At 44.4% G+C, this 19,362-nt stretch overlaps 2 protein-coding genes across 3 annotated transcripts in view; one reads left to right on the forward strand and one right to left on the reverse strand.

Moving 5' to 3' along the window:
• LOC140722652 (uncharacterized) overlaps nucleotides 1-19,362 on the reverse strand; it is a 409,759-nt gene that overhangs the window by 309,587 nt on the left and 80,810 nt on the right. Inside the window, exon 6 of one of the 2 annotated variants that reach the window (XM_073037368.1) lies at nucleotides 9,894-14,349. The exons of the other annotated variant lie outside the window; for it this stretch is intronic. Within the exon in view, the coding sequence (XP_072893469.1) occupies nucleotides 12,796-14,349 (1,554 nt within the window). The 3' untranslated portion in view covers nucleotides 9,894-12,795. Of the gene's footprint in view, nucleotides 1-9,893; nucleotides 14,350-19,362 lie in introns of those variants that run through there. 2 annotated transcript variants of the gene reach the window in all.
• LOC140722642 (uncharacterized) overlaps nucleotides 1-19,362 on the forward strand; it is a 190,577-nt gene that overhangs the window by 33,759 nt on the left and 137,456 nt on the right. The window lies entirely within an intron of this gene.

Here is a 19,362-nt window from a genome sequence, read left to right on the forward strand (position 1 = left end):
ATTGGAGGTACAGTGGACAGTGAGGAAGGTTTTCAAAGCTTGCAAAGGGATCTGGACCAGCTAGAAAAATGGGCTGAAAAATGGCAAATGGAGTTTAATACAGACAAGTGTGAGGTATTGCACTTTGGAAGGAAAAACCAATGTAGAACAGATAAGGTAAATGGTGGGGCACTGAGGAGTGCAGTAGAACAGAGGGATCTAGGAATACTGATACAAAATTCCGTAAAAGTGGCATCACGGGTAGATAGGGTAGTAAAGAGAGCTTTTGGTACATTGGCCTTTATGAGTCAAAGTATTGAGTATAAGGATTGGAATGTTATGGTGAGGTTGTATAAGGCATTGGTGAGGCCGGATTTGGAGTATCGTGAGCAGCTCTGGTCACCGAATTACAGGAAGAATATTAATAAGGTCAGAAGAGTGCAGAGAAGGTTTATGAGGATGTTGCCGGGACTTGAGAAACTGAGTTACACAGAAAGGTTGAATAGTTTAGGACTTTATTCCTTGGAGTGTAGAAGAATGAGGGGAGACTTCATAGAGGTATATAAAATTATGATGGGTATAGATAAAGTGAATGCAAGCAGGCTTTATCCACTGAGGCTAGGGGAGAAAAAAACCAGAGGACACGGGTTAAGGGTGAAGGGCAAAAAGTTTAAAGGGAACATTGGGGGGGGAGGACTTCTTCACAACTGGTTCTGACAGAGGCATAACTGGTTCTTCTGGGCACATTCTGTCTCACTCCCAACTATTCCCTACCTTCCTTTGTGCATGTACGTAATGTCTAAAGGACCAGTGTTTGAGTAAATGAGACTCACCAAACTTTCTCCTGACTGAATCAATGGAAACCCTGAGTCAGATGGGTTCTCTCCAGTTGATGCTCTCAGTCCTCGGGCTGGTTCACTTGTTGCTATTCCCTCGTCTTCAGTCGTGGTTTTTCTTCCAATAAATCTCTCACTGCAGGTCTAACTCTAACATGAAAGATAATGAAGCACATTAACATTACAAAGGAGAACCAAACATTTCTGCTTAATATTACTAGGAACAAAACTCACTGAAATTTAAACACTGAAGGCAAATATAATGATCTCAGTGAACAATCTTTTATTGTCCCTCATATGTCACAAAACGATATGGGATAAGAAGGAGCCATCATTCAGTCACGGTAACACATAAGACAAAGGAACAGAATTAGATGATTCGATCCATCTGGTCTGCCACACCACTAAACCATGGCTGATTTTTATTCCAACACCATATTCCTGCCTTCCTCCTGTAACCCTGAAGCTACTTAGCAGTCATGAATATATTAATCTCTGTCATAAATATACCCAAATCGCAGCCTCAACCACACTCTGTGGCAACAAATTCCACAGATCAGACATCTTTTGGCAAAAAAAAATCTCAACTGAATTTTAACAGGAAGCATCTTTATTCTGAGACTCTGCTGTCAGATCACAGACTCTGTCTAATGGAAACATCCTCTCCATGTCCACTGTATCCAGGCTTTTCAGCATTCGGTAGGTTTACTTAACCATACATCCCCCCACCACCCCCACCGTCCCTCTGAACTCCATTGAGCACAGGTCCAGAACCATCAAATGCTCCTCATACATAACGCTGATCATTCCTGAGATTATTCATGTAAACCTTGTTAGCAACAACTGTACTGAACACATTTCCAGGAATAACAGACAAATTGGTACCAGGATAATTTAAAGGGAAACGTTGTGCTTTCTTTACTGTTCTACTATCACATGTGCTGGCGCGTGGCCATGTGGCTAAGGTGTTGGTCTAGTGATCTGAAGGTTGCTAGTTCGAGCCTAGGCAGAGGCTGCGTGTATGTCCTTGAGCGACAACACCAGTGCCAAGCTGTATGGGTCCTAATGCCCTTCCCTTGGACAACATCGGTGGTGTGGAGAGGGGAGACTTGCAGAGACTCTAACGGAGGCCTACAAACTATCACAGCCATTTTCATTTCCAGGTTAAAACAGGTCCATTTCATGAAATATAAACCAAGAAATAAAAAGAAACTGGAATTACCAGAAACACTCAGCAGGTAAGGAACAGATTACAATACAATTCAATTAATAACATTTCATCAGGTTGACTTCAAACATTTTCAGTTTTTAGTGCAGATCTCCAGCACAGCTGCCTGATTTTCACTGTGTGACAGTGAGGGGGGGGGGGGGGGATTTCCAAACACAGTTTGAACACCAAACTCAGGGTCTATTTCTACTGTTGTAAACACGGAACAGCCCATTTACTCACAGCCTCTCCCTGTGAGGATGGAATGGGAACTCATCCTCTCCTCAGATTGGCAGTCATTGCTTCCAAAGGAACTCCAGAAACAAACATCTGATCCCAGACCAGAAATACTCACTCAACACCTCACAAGCCCAAACAGCTCGATCCCTGGTTCCATTTTACCTGGATCAAAAACTATGATATCCGAGGACCCAACCTCACAATCACACAGCTGAATCTGCCACTCACTGACCCTGAGAGTCTCACACATTGTCCCCACATCTCACACTGGGTTGTGCAATCTAGGATTTCACCACAACCAATGTCCAGCTGCTCGAAGAAGGACATCCATCCAGCCCCATCTGTAGAAGCACTAACCAAAGTCAAAGCCAAAACACCGACAGTTCCATTTGCCTGGAATGCCGATCACAGGATTAGAGCCCAAGCACCAACTCTCCCAGTACTCTTTGCTGCCAGTAAAATGCTGCAGTGTGTCAGTCCGTCACTGTTCATAAACTAGCACCTCCACACCAATGCACAACAGAACTGGGACCTGATGACCCTCTGGCATTCCAGCTAACAATAACCGATTCTGGAAATGACTCAGCGAGGCCAAAGGTACAAAAGAACACTTCACAATGAAGACAAGGGTTGGAAGAAAGTTTGCTGATATATAACATTGAGGAGGTGGGATACAAGGTGGACTGAGGATGACCCAGATGGTTGATGTATATCACTGAAGCGGGGTTGGGGGGTGTGAGGAGACTGGACAGAGGTTGAACAAGATGAGCAGATGGAACCAGGTGGGAGAAGGGATCAAGGACAATCCTCCAGCAACACATAGGTACGGAATGAATAGTACATACTATTGTACAAAAGATTCTAAAATGACAGAATTAGCAAAAATAACAAGAACTTTGCCAGATATACTTTGACCCTCACCAAAATTTTATCAACACAACATAGAAAGTTTCCCATCCGGACACTTCACGTTTTGCATGGTAACTACTCTGCCCGTGACTGCGAGGAACTGGTAAGACCTTTGGATCCAGATCAGCACATCCCAGAAACCATTCTCCCCCCTAGACTTCCCAGTCCCTCGGTAAAGCAGGCAGTGAAATCAAAGATCCCCACAACCTGGGACGTTCTCCTTCCTCACCCACCCCAGTCCGGGAGAAGACACAACAGCCATAAAGCTCCAGGAAAAATGTGAGGAGCCTCAGGAAGCGAGGCGAGTTCGGGGGAAGTTAACGGGACTCAGTGGCCGACATCAGATTTCCCAACACAACATGGAGGATGCGTGACCACCCACCTGGAGATTGTGAACATGCACAAAGAGATTATTACATCTGCGGTTAAATGGGAGGGGCAAATAGGATCACATGACCGGTGGGGACTAACACCCCATGCATAGACTCCAGCTTCCCAGCATTCTGTGGAAATAAACAGATGCGCCTCACATCTCCTCTCACCTTAAATGTGTCAGACATTTCAAACCCCCAGGAAAAAACATACCCTCTGTCCACTCTATCCATTCCTCTCGTAATCTGATCAACGTCCATCCAGCCTCACCCCAGCCTGCGCCGTTCTGGAGAAAACAACACAAGTTTGTCCAGCCTCCCGTTATAGCTCATGCCCTCTAATCCAGGCAGTGTCCTGATAAACCTCTTCTGCGCCCTCTCCAAAGCCCCGACATCCTTCCGAGAATGGGAGCGACCAGAACTGTATGAAACACTCCAGATGTGGTCTATCTAGTTTTACAAAGCTGCAGCACAACTTCATGACTTTTGAACTCAGTCCTTCAACTAATAAAGACAACCATGCCATTTGCCTTCTTAACCACCCGATCAATCTGTGCAGTCTCTCTCAGGGAGCGATGCACTTGGAGTCTAAGATCCCTCTGATCATCGACACCGTTCAGGGTTTTGCATTTAACACTGTAGTGTCTCATACATTCAGGGGTGCAGTGCTGCCAGAGCTCACCGGAGAGCCGCTCCGACACCTCTGTAAAAAAGTCAAAATAAACAAGCACGGAATTTAACAACCCCGGGTATTAAATAGAGGGAATTTTACGGAAGCGGGGGTGTTGGCTGGTGGGGAAAAATACCACTAATAACATTAGGATATTTGATCGTTTTTGGTGAAATCCTGGAGCTGTGACTGTTTTTAATTTAGGTATTTGTGAAATTCCTTCTCACTCGACCCGTTGTCCTAGGAAGCTGGGAAATACCTGTACACAAATGTGAGCATTCTTCCGCTCTTTCCAATGGGTACCATTGGATACCAGGAAGGAGCTATATTAAGCACGGAATGAGCATCAAAACCTATGTTTAAGAGTCGAAAATAATGAAACAAAAATTCACTGCTCGCTCATCTTCGGCCTGATTTTGATGAAATATTCAAGGTAATCATCCAAAATCCTCTTCTACACCTGGATAAATTTAGTTTTGTTTTGGAAGCCAAATGGAAAAAAAAAATTCTAGGCTACAAGCTAGTTTTACGTCATTTCATATCATTAGTAGCTGATTAACTCCTTGGCCTCGCTCCACCAACTGTAGTTGATTGAAAAGAGGCTCTTTTTCTCTTTGTGTTGACAGGAAAAAGAGGAATTTAGTGAGGCAATGAACGAGATGAAATGCATTTCCAAACCTCCCAAATGGTTGATCTCCTCCCATTAACATTTGCCACTTCCACAATACAATATTTTCTATTCGTATAGTTGCGATAATAATTTATGTAAAGATTCAAGCTTCTTTAACTTTTTATATATTTAAACACTAAACAGGATGTATAAAGGTCGAACCATGTAACACCTGACGTGTGAGGATATTTTGAGTATCGATACTCACAGGTACACTTCAATATATTGAGAAAGGGATGGAGCAGTGGACCCAGAGTGAAGTGATAAGCAGGTGAGAGGACGTACAAAGACAGAGAGGATGAGAGGGAGTGGGAGGGAGGGGTGTGAGGTAAATTTGTTCACCGGAAGGGGAAATCGATATTCATGCCATCAGGTTGGGTGGAATATAAGTTGCTGATCCTGCACCCTCAGGGTGGCCTCATCTTGGCAAGGGATGGGATGACACGTCGGAACGGGAATGGGAACCGGAATTGAAATGTTTGGACACCGGGAAGTCCCGCTCGGAGTGGAGAGTTCAAAGGTTAATTTATTATCAAAGCAGGTATTCATAACTAACGCTGAGTTTTTTTCTTCTCCAGAGAACCACGAAACAAAGAAAGCATGAAATTCGTTCAGAGAGAAAAAAAATGAATCTCCCTCCACACCCCCCGCATCAAAAAGGACGGCATCACGATCAACAACCCCCAAAACCCACCCCTCCCGCACAAAAGGGTAGAAAAATATCGACACCCGTTATAAAACATTCCCACCCGACACAACTGCGGAGGAGCCGGTGTCACCAGTGTCGAGGCGACCGCATCGGGAGCAGCGGACACAACGGGCGACCCCGGAAGATTCACAGGTGAAGTGTCGCCTCACCTGGAAGGATGTTTGGACAACGGAGAGAGTTCAACAGTCCGGCCCTTTCACTGTGACACCCCGAACTCCACATCAAATCCGTCCAAACGAATCTGGGCGAACTTTAATGACCAATAAATATAATTCCTCTCAGCGATCAGCTGTCTGAGTGATTCCCTGACTCTGAGAGGAAGGGGTATCTATGGTCCATACTGTCAGGGTGTTGAGTTTACCAGGAGACAAAGACTGCAGGGACGAGAGGTTTTCTGTTGACTAACACAATGTGTGTGGACCCCGCTGGCAATTCTGGTGTTGTGACCCGAATCGAGACAAACACCACGCTGCCCACTCCACCAACAACACGGCACAGCCGGACACATAACAGGGGACCTTACATCCCACAACACTGGATTCAGTGATGAAACCCGTGATTAATGTTTTTGTCTCACCGAAAAGTCCACTAACCCTAACCCTGCAATATGGTGTAAAATCCCGCTCCCCATACTAACACGGGTTATACAGACCAAAGAACAAACTGCCGGAGGAACTCAGTGGGTCGGACAGCATCTGTGGAGGGAAATGGACCGTCAACATTTCGGGCCGAGACCCTCCCTCTGGACTGAGAGTGGACGGGAAATAGTCAGAGAAAAGAGGTGAGGGGTGGGGATGGGGCAAGAGCTGGGGAGTGAGAGGTGGATCCAGGTGAGGGGGGAGGTGGAAGGTGAAAATAGTGACAAGGGGGGGGAGGTGAGTGGTGGGGGCAACACGGGGCTGCAGAAGATGGAAATTAATTCCATAGAGGATGAACAAAGAGGTTAGAGAGTATTTGTTATAGAGAGTGCAATGAAGATTCACCTGACTGATCCCTGGATCGGTGAGGTCATAACCTGAAGAAAGATCAAATGTGATAACTCTAAATGTCATTTAGAGAGTCGAGGACTGAGAGGTGAACACATTGAAATGCACAGCATCTTTAGCGGTTGAATCAGGGATCCCAGTATCTGAAAAAGGGAATGGGAATCGAGCCCGTGACTCTGTGACCTGGGGGTGGAGGGAAAGGGATCGGGGTAGATATGGTGTGGAAAAGTAGACATGTATCTGGTGTAAATATGGAATAATGTGGGGAATGCGGCGGATGGGTCGGGCAGTGTGTGAGGTGAGAGGAGCAGAGTCATCGGTTCAGGTGGGAGTCCCTCCACCCGTCACCTGATCCCGTTTCCTGTTCACGTTTTTCTGCAGATCTGCAGCATTTGCGGGTCACTGCTCTACGTGTCCGTGTAGCTTCACTTTTGTCCCCTTCAGACAACGCAGTGAGATCCGGATCAAGTAGTTCCACACAATTAGAATAGTTTATTACATTTTTTTTCTATTTTTGTACTATATATATACTTATTTTAAATCACAATTGTTAAAATCTTTTGTTAAGAATTAGGTTCTACTGCTACCGCAGAGACAACGAATTTCATGGCATATTCCGGTGCTATTAAACTTGATTCTGATATTAATATGGGAGACCCACCACCGGTCACCTGATCCCATTTACCGCAGATCGTAATGTGAGATTGAAGCATCTTCCATATATTTGCTTTCCACAGGAATGACAACAGGTCAGTTTCCTTCTGTGCTTCCGGAGCAGAAGCTCAGTCTGTCTAATATTTCCACACAATTAAAATGGGGAATTTGTTTATTATCATCACGTACTGAGCTACAGTGAAAATCTTGCCTGATGTACCATCCACACAGATCGATACATTACAACAGTACATTGAGTTCATATACAACAAAAAAAACTGTATCAAAGCATTATGGCTGCAGAGAAAGTGCAATGCAGATAGACATATGGTGCAAGGTCACGTCGAGTTGCATTGTGAGGCCGAGTCCATTTTATCTTTCATTTGGCTTATAACTGCAGACAGGAAGCCATCCTTCAGCCTGGTTGTACACCAGGTACAACTTTAAGGCTTTTGTATCTCTTCCCCGATGGGGGAGCGGGTTTGCAGCAAGAATGTCCAGGTTATGAGGTTCTTTGTGTACATGGCCTGCTTTTCCGAGGGAGGGGAAGTGTAGGGAGAGTCCATGGAGTGGAGGCTTGTTTCCCTGATGTTCTCTGCTCTCCAAAGTTCTCTGCAGTTCCTTGCAGTCATGGGCAGAGCAGTAGCCATACAAAGGCATGAAGTATCGACAAGGAGCTCAGAGACCTCGGCCTTCACCCTGCCTTGTGTAGCTGGCTCCTGGACTTCCTGTCAGATCGCCAGCATGTGGTAACAGTGGGCTCCATCTCCTCTCGCTGTGACCCTCAGGACACATAACCCACAGGGTTGTCTCTTTGGCCCTGTCATTTGCTTTCTGTGCACCCATGAGTTGTGTTGCCACCCACAGCTCCAATCTGCTAATTAAATTTGCTGAGAATACTACATTGATTGGCCTAATCTCAAATACTGATAACAATCGATCAAATGCCTCCTGACAAGGTTCAGTCCAAACAAACTTTTCACCCTTCTTCAGGAGATTAGTCAGAGGAAGAGCGATAGCAGCAAAGTTCTTACAGAACTTACGATAATATCCATCCATTCCCAGAAACCTTCTAAGAGCCTTCTTGGCAGTCAGAATAGGAACTTGAGAAATTGCCTGGACTTTTGCCTGAACAGGAGCCAACTTCCTTTGACCTACAACATAGCCAAGACAGGTCACAGAGGCATGGCCAAATTCACTCTTAGCCAAGTTAACTGTAAGGCTGGCCTGCGAAAGCCTGTCAAACAGCTTTTCTACTGCAGAGATATGCTCTTCCCAAGTGTCACTCCCTGTGACTAAGTCATCAATATAGGCATCTGTGTGTTCTAACCCTGGAATTTCAAAATCAATCATTATCTGGAATGTTCCTGGAGCATTTTTCTTTCCAAAAGGCAAAACATTGTATTCATACAACCCAGATGGTGTCACAAATGCAGAAATTTCTCTTCCTCTGTCCGTCAATGGAACACACCAATACCCTGTCAACAGATCAATCTTTGTAAGAAATTAGCTATTCCAACCTTATCGATGCAATCATCTACCCTAGGGATAGGATAGGCATCTGTTTTTTTTTCTGCATTTACCTTCCCATAATCAGTGCCTCTGAGACCTACTGAATCTGTTTCCACACTTACAACAATTGCTCAGCCAATTTACATTTTCTACGTTCATGCGATATGGGTGTTGTTTAATCGGTTTGGCTTGACCAATATCTGCGTCATGTACTACGACCGTGGTTTGCTTGGGAACATCGGGAAATAAATCTTTAAACTTCAGAACTAATTCCTTCAGCTGTTGTTGTTGCTTTGGCTGCAGATGAGCCAACTTGTTATCAATATTTTCTAGAACAATGGAGTTCATTAGTCTAACTGGGACCATGTTTGGCTTTTGAAAAGTCTCAGACGAGTCTATTGTTTCATTCTCAGGGTTGACAGATTCATATATTTTGACAACAACACTCACAGATGGTGCCTGATTGTCAAAATAAGGCTTTATCATATTTATGTGTATCAGCTGTGTTAGTTTACGTCGGTCGTGTGTTGTAATAACATAATTCACATCATTAAATTGAGAGACTATTTCATACGGTCTATTGAATTTCACCTGAAGTGGATTCGTCAACATAAGGCAAGCACCTTATCCCCCACCCAGTATTTTCTTTCTCAAGCCCGCTTATCAAACCAACACTTCATTTTGTTTTGAGAAATCTTTAAGTTTTGTTTCACTAGACTACAGAATTGGTGTTGTTTATTTTTGAACTTTAAAACATAGTCTAACAAGTTAACATGTACATCCCCATCAATCCACCGCTCCTTTTACAAGGTCAAAGGTCACCTCACTCTGCGACCAAATACGAGTTCAAATGGAGTAAAGCCCAATGATTCCTGAACCGACTCTCTTACTGCAAACAAAAGCAAATGTATTCCTTCATCCTAGTCGTTTCCATTTTCAACACAGTATGTCTTGATCATTGTTTTGGGGGTAGAGTGAAATGTTTCTAAAGCCCCTTGTGATTCCGGATGGTATGTAGACGATGTAATTTGTTTTGCTCCCAGTTCATAAACTACCTGCTGGAATAACCCAGATGTAAAATTACTTCCTTGATCAGACTGGATTTCTTGAGGCAAATCGAATAAAGTAAAAAAAAAACTCGTTAAGAGCCTTCGACACATTTTTAGCTTTAATATTTCTGAGAGGCATTGCCTCTGGGAATATGGATGCAGTACACATAATAGTTAGCAGATACTGATGGCCAGCTTTAGTCTTTGGCAAATGGGCCAGCACAATCCACTATAACTTTGGAAAAGGGTTCACTGAATGCAGGTATAGGCCGGAGTGGGGCCACTGGGATTACCTGATTAGGTTTAGCCACAACTTGACAAGTGTGACAAATCCCAGCTTTAATTTCTGGTTTACCCTGGTTATCCCAGCTACTCTTTTCGAAACTCTTATTCAGGGTAAACATAACCTTATGAGTTAAAGCAAACTGATCTGCTAATCTAGCAGACACCTGCATAGTGGCAGATTCATTTCCATTTAATTACGTCTTTATGTCATCAGGCACGCACTTTTTGAATTCTTCAATTAAAACCAACTCTTTCAAGCTGTTAAAATCATCATTTACATTTTTATATGTGCACCAGCGGGAAATACACACAAATCTTTCATAAGCAAATTCCATATAAGTCTGGTTCACAGATTTCTTCAAATTTCTAAACTTTTGCCTGTATGCTTCTGGGACCAACTCATTAGCTTTGAGCACAGCCTGTTTCACTAGGTCATAATGTGTGGTGCGTGACCATGTGGTTAAGTTGTTGAACTAGCGATCTGAAGGTCATGATTTTGAGCCTCAGCCAAGGCAGCGTGAGTGTCTTTGAGCAAAGCACTGAACCACACACTGCTCCTGCACGTTTATAGCCCAGTGGCGATGATTGGTGCAGTATAAATAATCAGCTGCTTCATCAACTGTCAAAGCAGAATAGGCATGCTAAGCCTTCCCCTTTGTTACACTTTATGAGACAATTTTCTGTCTGTTTTTCTGCCTCTCCAGCCTAAATCTGCCTCTGCCTTTCCGCAGCCTCCATCTTTAATTTTTCTCACTTGTACTGGAGCTCAAGCTCACTAGGTTTACTTTCAGGAAACACCTCCAACTCCTCCACTTTAAACACACTCTCAGAAACATAATGTTCAGCTATTATCCTCTGCATCTGTGCCCTCCTCATTGTCAATTTCACCTTAGCAAGTTTTAACCTTCTAGCAAGACTCAACAACTCAATCCTTCTGGTGTCCTCTAATACCTCAGAGGTTGGCGCTTCCTGACATCGATCAACATCCATTGCTGCAAATTTTCCACACAGAAATAAATCAAAAGAGATTTCCCCAATGAAATCGATAATTTATCAATCCTCAAATTTGATCATATCCCAGATGCAGGCCCCATTTTGTTACGAACCATAACGCTTCAGAAACGAACCAGCAGCAACAGACTACTACAGGAGTCTGATTTTGACGTGAAAATCACAATGCTTATCAGTATCCACTTATAATATAGTAACTTAAGCAAGTTAAACAACAATTAACAGTGTTATGTTTATATATGTGTATAAATATAACTCCCAAACTATTGAGCTCGGGGGAAACAAGGCTTGGAGTCTTCAGATGGTAAAGTATGAAAGTTCAGTTCATCCACAAAATAGGTGATGAGAGAGATATTTGTAATTCAGGGTAAATGTCGAGAGAAGGCAGTTATGTCGAACAGCAAGGGAGATGAGGCTGAGTGCAGAGCTATGGTGGAAATCTTTGTCACATGGTACGAGGAGAATCATCTGCAGCTTAATGTGAAAAAGACTAAGGAGCTGGTGGTGGACCTGAGGAGGGCTAAGGCACCAGTGACCCCTGTTTCCATCCAAGGGGTCAGTGTGGACATGGTGGAAGATTACAAATACCTGGGGATACAAATTGACAATAAACTGGACTGCTCAAAGAACACTCAGGCTGTTTACAAGAAGGGTTAGAGCCGTCTCTATTTCCTGAGGAGACTGAGGTCCTTTGACATCTGCCAGACGATGGTGAGGATGTTCTACGAGGCTGTGGTGACCAGTGCTATCATGTTTGCTGCTGTGTGCTGGGGAAGAAGGTTGAGGGTAGCAGACACCAACAGAATCAACAAACTCATTCGTAAGGCCAGTGATGTTGTGGGGGTGGAACTGGACTCTCTGACGGTGGTGTCGTAAAAGAGAATGCTGTCCAAGTTGCATGCCATCTTGGACAATGGCTCCCATCTGCTCCATAATGTACTAGTTAGGCACAGGAGTACATTCAGCCAGAGACTCATTCCACCGAGATCTAACACTGAGCGTCACAGGAAGTCATTCCTGCCTATGGCCATCAAACTTTTCAAATCTTCCCTCCGAGTGTCAGACACCCTGAGCCAATAAGCTGGTCTTGGACTTATTTCCACTTGCAAAGATTAACTTATTATTATTTAATTATTGATGGTTTGATATTGCTATATTTCTACACTATTCTTGGTTGGTGTGGCTGTAACGAAACTCAATTTCCCTCAGGATCAATAAAGTACGTCTGTCCATCTGTCTGTTATACAGGTTCCACAGTGTTAAAATGAGAGAACAGTTGCTGTAGACATTATCCGTCATCTTTACAAATCTACATACGAATTATCACCGAAAGTGACTTGTCATGAGGGCTATCATCTTCAAATGAATGACCACCTCACACCCAGGCAAGGGTTAACACATAAGTGGTCTCCACAGGATATCCCAAATCAGATCCACTCCTATGGGTTAAATGAGGTGACAACCACACATTCGATGTATGGATAATGGATAGTGGATAATTAACCCACCCTTGCAGGCATAGGAAAGTTCTAAACAGTGACCTTTGGCCACTACTTCCCTGGTTTCAATCCTTCCATTTTTCATCCGTCTCCGTCTGACTCTGAGTGTCTGTGTCCTCAATTAAAACTAAACAAGCTGCAAGTCAGACTGATTCACCTTCTTAATCTCTCTTAAAATGACAGTCCATATCAAAGGAAACCAAGGGATTCATAACAATGGCCACTCCCCACTATGAACTGACTTGTGTTCCAGAAGTTGGGATGACTGAGTGAATCCTTTCCCACAGATTGAGCAGGTGAATGGCTTCTCCCGAGTGTGAACTTGCTGATGTCTCTGTAGGTTGGATGACTGAGTGAATCCCTTCCCACAGTCTGAGCAGGTGAACAGCCTCTCCCCAGTGTGAACTGACTGGTGTGCCAGTAGGTGGGATGACTGAGTGAATCCCTTCCCACATTCTGAGCAGGTGAATGGCTTCTCCCCAGTGTGAACTCGCTGATGTCTCTGAAGGGTGGAAGAGTGTGTGAATCTCTTCCCACATTCTGAGCAGGTGAACGGCTTCTCTCCAGTGTGAACTCGCTGATGACTATGTAGGTTGGATGAGTGAGCGAATCTCTTCCCACATTCTGAGCAGGTGAACGGCTTCTCCCCAGTGTGAACTGACTGGTGTGCCAGTAGGTGGGATGACTGAGTGAATCTCTTCCCACATTCTGAGCAGGTGAATGGCTTCTCCCCAGTGTGGACTCGCTGATGTCTCTGTAGGGTGGAAGAGTCAGTGAATCCCTTCCCACAGACTGAGCAGATGAACAGCTTCTCCCCAGTGTGAACTCGCTGATGTACCAGTAAGGTGGATGACTTAGTGAATAGTTTCCCACATTCTGAGCAGGTGAAAGGCCACTCCCCAGTGTGAACTTGCTGGTGTGCCAGTAGTTGGGATGACCGAGTGAATCCCTTCCCACACTCTGAGCAGGTGAATGGCCTCTCTCCAGTGTGAACTCGCTGATGACTCAGTAGGGTGGATGGATCAGTGAATCTCTTCCCACAGACTGAGCAGGTAAATGGCTTCTCCCCAGTGTGAACTCGATGATGTCTCTGTAGTTGGGATAACTGAGTGAATCTCTTCCCACATTCTGAGCAGGTGAACGGCTTCTCCCCAGTGTGAACTCGCTGATGTTTCTGTAGGCTGGATGAATCACTGAATTGCTTCCCACATTCTGAGCAGGTGAACGGCTTCTCCCCAGTGTGAACTCGCTGATGCTTCTGTAGGCTGGATGAATCACTGAATCTCTTCCCACATTCTGAGCAAGTGAACGGCCTCTCCCCAGTGTGAACTCGCTGATGACTATGTAGGATGGAAGATTGAGTGAATCTCTTACCACAGTCTGAGCAGGTGAACGGCCTCTCCCCGGTGTGAACTCGCTGATGACTCTGTAGGTGGGATGACTGAGTGAATCTCTTCCCACAGACTGAGCAGCTGAATGGCTTCTCCCCAGTGTGAACTCGCTGATGACTCTGCAGGTAGGATGACTGAATGAATCTCTTCCCACAGACTGAGCAGCTGAATGGCTTCTCCCCAGTGTGAACTCGCTGATGTACCAGTAAGGTGGATGACTTAGTGAATCCTTTCCCACATTCTGAGCACGGGAAAGGCCACTCCCCAGTGTGAATATGCTGGTGTGCCAGTAGTTGGGATGACCGAGTGAATCCCTTCCCACACTCTGAGCAGGTGAATGGCCTCTCTCCAGTGTGAACTCGCTGATGACTCTGTAGGGTGGATGACTGAGTGAATCCCTTCCCACAGACTGAGCAGGTGAATGGCTTCTCCCCAGTGTGAACTCGCTGGTGACTGTGTAGGTGGGATGACTGAGTGAATCTCTTCTCACAGACTGAGCAAGTGAACAGCCTCTCCCCAGTGTGAACACGCTGGTGTGCCATTAGGTCAGATGACTGAGTGAATCCTTTCTCAGATATTCAGCAGATCACCAGCCTTTGCCCAGAGTGAACTGACTGGTGTGTCCACAGGTGGGAAGACTGACTGAATCCTTTCTCACACACAGAACAGGTGAATGGCCTTGCCCAGTGTGAACTTGCTGATGTACCTTCAATTGTGATAACCGAATGAATCCATTCACACTGTTTCAGCATGTGAACAACCTTTCTCCTGTGTAAAATGACGGGTTGCCAGTTGGTCAAATGACCGAGTGAATCCCTCCCCACAGTTTGAGCAGGAAGGATGGTCGATTGAATCCCATGCTCCACTTCTTAAATATCTGGACAGAGACAACAAAACTGGTGTGCCTTGTTTGAACTTCCTGGAGACAAATTCTTTCTTGTTTTTAACCTGTAAAAAGATTTACAAAATCCATCAATGGGTGTAAGACAACATTTCAGATGAGATTACTTGAGTTACCAAGGTTTGATCTGGTATCACACTGTTACAGTGAGGTTCTACCCAAGTTGGACAGAGAAATCATCTCCTGACTGGGCAGAGTGCTGGTATCTGGAATGACTATCAATTCCCTGATGCTCTTCCTGTTTCTATAAGAATGGGGCATTTCTGTCATCTCCAATTTGTACCTTGGCGGAGTTGGACTCTCTCCATTGGTATTATTCCCTGTTCCTGCTGAGCTGCATGGGTGCCTGGCCCCACAGTAACCGAAACAGTCTCACGCAATTAGTCTTTCTTGATGTGCATCTGGGATTTTCTTTTATGTATTATTAACTTAAAGTGCCACAGTTTTAATGCCATATAAAAAATTCCTGTTGAGGTGAATGGTTGGTCCGCACAGCTGTTAAAAAGACAGAGTTAATTTTTGTAATATTTTACATTCTTGTAGAAAATTACAACACAGAAACATGCCCTTTGGGCCATCTAGTCTGTGGTGAACTATTTAATCTGCCCACTCCCACACCCCTACCATCCAGGTACCTACATGAACCTCTTAAATGTTGAAATTGAGCTCGCATGCACCACTTGTGCTGGCTGCTCATTGCACACCCGGATGACTGTCTGTGTGAAGAAGTTTCCCTTCATGATCCCCTTAACATTTCACCTTTCACCCTTAACCCATGGCCTCTGGTTGTACTCCCACCCCATCAATCAAATCTCCCCTCAATCTCCTACACTCCAAGGAATAAAGTCCTGACCTGTTCAATCTTTCCTTATAACCCAAGTACTCCGGACCTGGCAACATCCTTGTGAATTTTCTCTGAACTCTTTCAAAGTCTTTACATCTTTCCTGTAGGCTGGTGACCAAAACTGCACTCAGTACTCCAAATTAGGCCTCACCAATGTCTTCTACAAGTCAACATAACATCCATCTATTGTTGTCAGTATTTTTGTTCATGAAGGCCGTTAGGCTAAAATCTTCCCTTCCATCTCTATCTAACTGTGATACCACTTTCAGTGAATTAAGGACTTTCTTCTACAAGAGGTCCCTTTCTTCTACAACACTCCTCCGTGCCCGACCAGTCACTGTGAAAGACCTCCCTTGGCAGGTCAGACCAAATAGCAACAACTCACACTTGTCTGCATTAAATTCCTTTTTCCATTTCTCAAACCATTTTGCCAGTTGGTCCAGATCGCACTGCAAGTTTAAATGCTTTTTTGGCATTGACTAGATGGGACAAATAGCCTGTTTCTTTACTGAACTTCTCCATGTTTCTATGGCAGAGAAGCTGGCCAAACTTGTTTGGAAGGGAAAGGGTAGGAGTGACAATTGAGCAGCAGTGGCTGGGGTTTCTGGAGCAATTCGGGACCTGAGTGATTCCACAGAAGTGGAAGCATTAGAAAGACAGGAGGACACAACTGTGGCTAAAATGAGAAGCCAAAGCCAACGTAAATGTCAAAGAGAGGGCAAACAAAAGAACAAAAACTATTCGGAAGCTTTGAGAAACCAAAAGAAGACAACAAAAAAATTCAGATGAGCTCAGTGCGTGGAATCATGACTTGTAGTCATTAATGGGTCTCAGTAGCACCCCAACAGTCTGAGGCATTTAGAGGAACAAAATATACGAGGCTTCAATTTCTCTTCAAAAGCAAGGTTCCCTGGACCAGTTACCTTTCAACTTTCATTTTGGCAGCCACATACAAACTCTGCATCCTCAAAAATTCACATCTGAAGGCCTCCCACTTACAGGTACTCCTTTGCCAGGAATCAACCTGTCCCAAACCACACTTGTCAGATCCTTTCTGATAACATCAAAATTGACCTTTCTCCAATTTAGAATCTCAACCCGTGGTCCAGACCTCTCTTTTTCCATATTTACTTTGAATCTCATGGCATTATGATCACAAATTCTGTCACCACCCTGGATCATTTCCTAACAGCTTATTGCACACTTCTACATCAGGAATTCTACGTACTGATTAAGGGCACATTTGACAAACTCTACCCCATCTAGTCTTTTTACAGTGTAGGAGTCCCAGTCAATATATGGAAAGTTAAAATCACTTATTGAATCAACCTTTTTTTTTATTGGCATGGTCTGCAATCTCTCTACAAATTTGTTCCTCTAAATCCCTCACACTTCTGGCTGCAACCAAGTCCCAATATTGGCTACAATATCATAATTCCTTGTCCTGAGCTCATCTGGCTTTCCTACGATGCTTCTTGCATTGTGATATATACAGCTCACCACATTCATCGCACCAGGCTCAACCATCTAACTGCTGAATCTATGATCTGAACACCTGACTGGTGTCAAGGAAACAAATCCTCCATCATTGTCACAAAAACAAAGGAGCTGATTGTGGACGACAGGAGGAATGGAGACAGGATAACCCTTATTGACATCAATGGATCTGGGGTTAAGAAGGTGAACAGCTTTAAGTTCCTCGGCATAAACATCACCAAGCACCTTACATTGTCTGTACATACGGCTGTGTTGTGAAAAGAGCACAGCAGTACCTCCTTCACCTCAGATAGTTGAAAAAGTTGGGGATGGGGACCAAAATCCTGAGGACTTTCTACAGGGACACAATTGAGAGCATCCTGACAGGCTGCATCACTGCCTGGTATGGGAACTGTACTTCCCTTAATTGCAGGAAACTGCAGAGAGTGTTGCGGACAGCCCAGCACATCTGTAGTGGTGAACTTTCCACTATTCAGTACATTTACACAGACAGGTGTATAAAAAGGGCCCAAAGGATATCAGGGACCAAATTCACCACAACCACAAACTGTTCCTGCTGTCACCATCCAGGAAACGGTACCACAGCAAAAGGACCAACAGGCTCCGGGACATCATCTTCCACCAGGCCATCAGACTGATTAATTCATGCTGATACAATTGCATTTCAATGTTATATTGACTGTCCTATGTACAAACTATCTATTATAAATTACCATAAATTACACATTGCACATTTAGATGGAGACATAACATAAAGATTTCTACTCCTCATGTTTATGAAGTATGTATCTAATAAAGTCAATTCAATTCAATTTACCCTCTCCATTATCTGATAGATAGATAGATAGATAGATAGATAGATAGATAGATAGATAGATACTTTATTCATCCCCATGGGGAAATTCAACTTATTTTTTCCAATGTCCCATACACTTGTTGTAGCAAAACTAATTACATACACTACTTAACTCAGTAAAAAATATGATATACATCTAAATCACTATCTCAAAAAGCATTAATAATAGCTTTTAAAAAGTTCTTAAGTCCTGGCGGTAGAATTGTAAAGCCTAATGGCATTGGGGAGTATTGACCTCTTCATCCTGTCTGAGGAGCATTGCATCGATAGTAACCTGTCGCTGAAACTGCTTCTCTGTCTCTGGATGGTGCTATGTAGAGGATGTTCAGAGTTATCCATAATTGACCGTAGCCTACTCAGCGCCCTTCGCTCAGCTACCGATGTTAAACTCTCCAGCACTTTGCCCACGACAGAGCCCGCCTTCCTTACCAGCTTATTAAGACGTGAGGCGTCCCTCTTCTTAATGCTTCCTCCCCAAAACGCCACCGCAAAGAAGAGGGCGCTCTCCACAACTGACCTATAGAACATCTTCAGCATCTCACTACAGACATTGAATGACGCCAACTTTCTTAGGAAGTACAGTCGACTCTGTGCCTTCCTGCACAAGGCATCTGTGTTGGCAGTCCAGTCTAGCTTCTCGTCTAACTGTACTCCCAGATACTTGTAGGTCTTAACCTGCTCCACACATTCTCCATTAATGATCACTGGCTCCATATGAGGCCTAGATCTCCTAAAGTCCACCACCATCTCCTTGGTCTTGGTGATATTGAGACGCAGGTAGTTTGATTTGCACCATATCACAAAGTCCTGTATCAGTTTCCTATACTCCTCCTCCTGTCCATTCCTGACACACCCCACTATGGCCGTGTCATCAGCGAACTTCTGCACATGGCAGGACTCCGAGTTATATTGGAAGTCTGATGTGTACAGGGTGAACAGGACCGGAGAGAGTACGGTTCCCTGCAGCGCCCCTGTGCTGCTGACCACCGTGTCAGACCTACAGTCTCCCAACCGCACATCTATCTGTCAAGTAGTCCACTATCCAATCCACCATGTGAGAGTCTACTCCCATCTCCGTTAGGTCTCTGTTTGGTCATTCTGGCTCCCATTCCCCTTGCAGTTTATTTTAACCACATCACCCGCTCCACCCACACTAGCACTAGCATGCCTTACCACTTGGATATCAGTCCCCTCTTGTTCTGTTCCCCTAACTAATGAATCACCTATCACCCCTTTGACTTTTCTCTGTCAGGTAATCCCCTTCACCACCAGTTTCTACAGTGGTC

This window comes from Hemitrygon akajei, unplaced genomic scaffold, assembly GCF_048418815.1.
Source record: "Hemitrygon akajei unplaced genomic scaffold, sHemAka1.3 Scf000082, whole genome shotgun sequence".
Lineage (NCBI taxonomy): Eukaryota > Metazoa > Chordata > Chondrichthyes > Myliobatiformes > Dasyatidae > Hemitrygon > Hemitrygon akajei.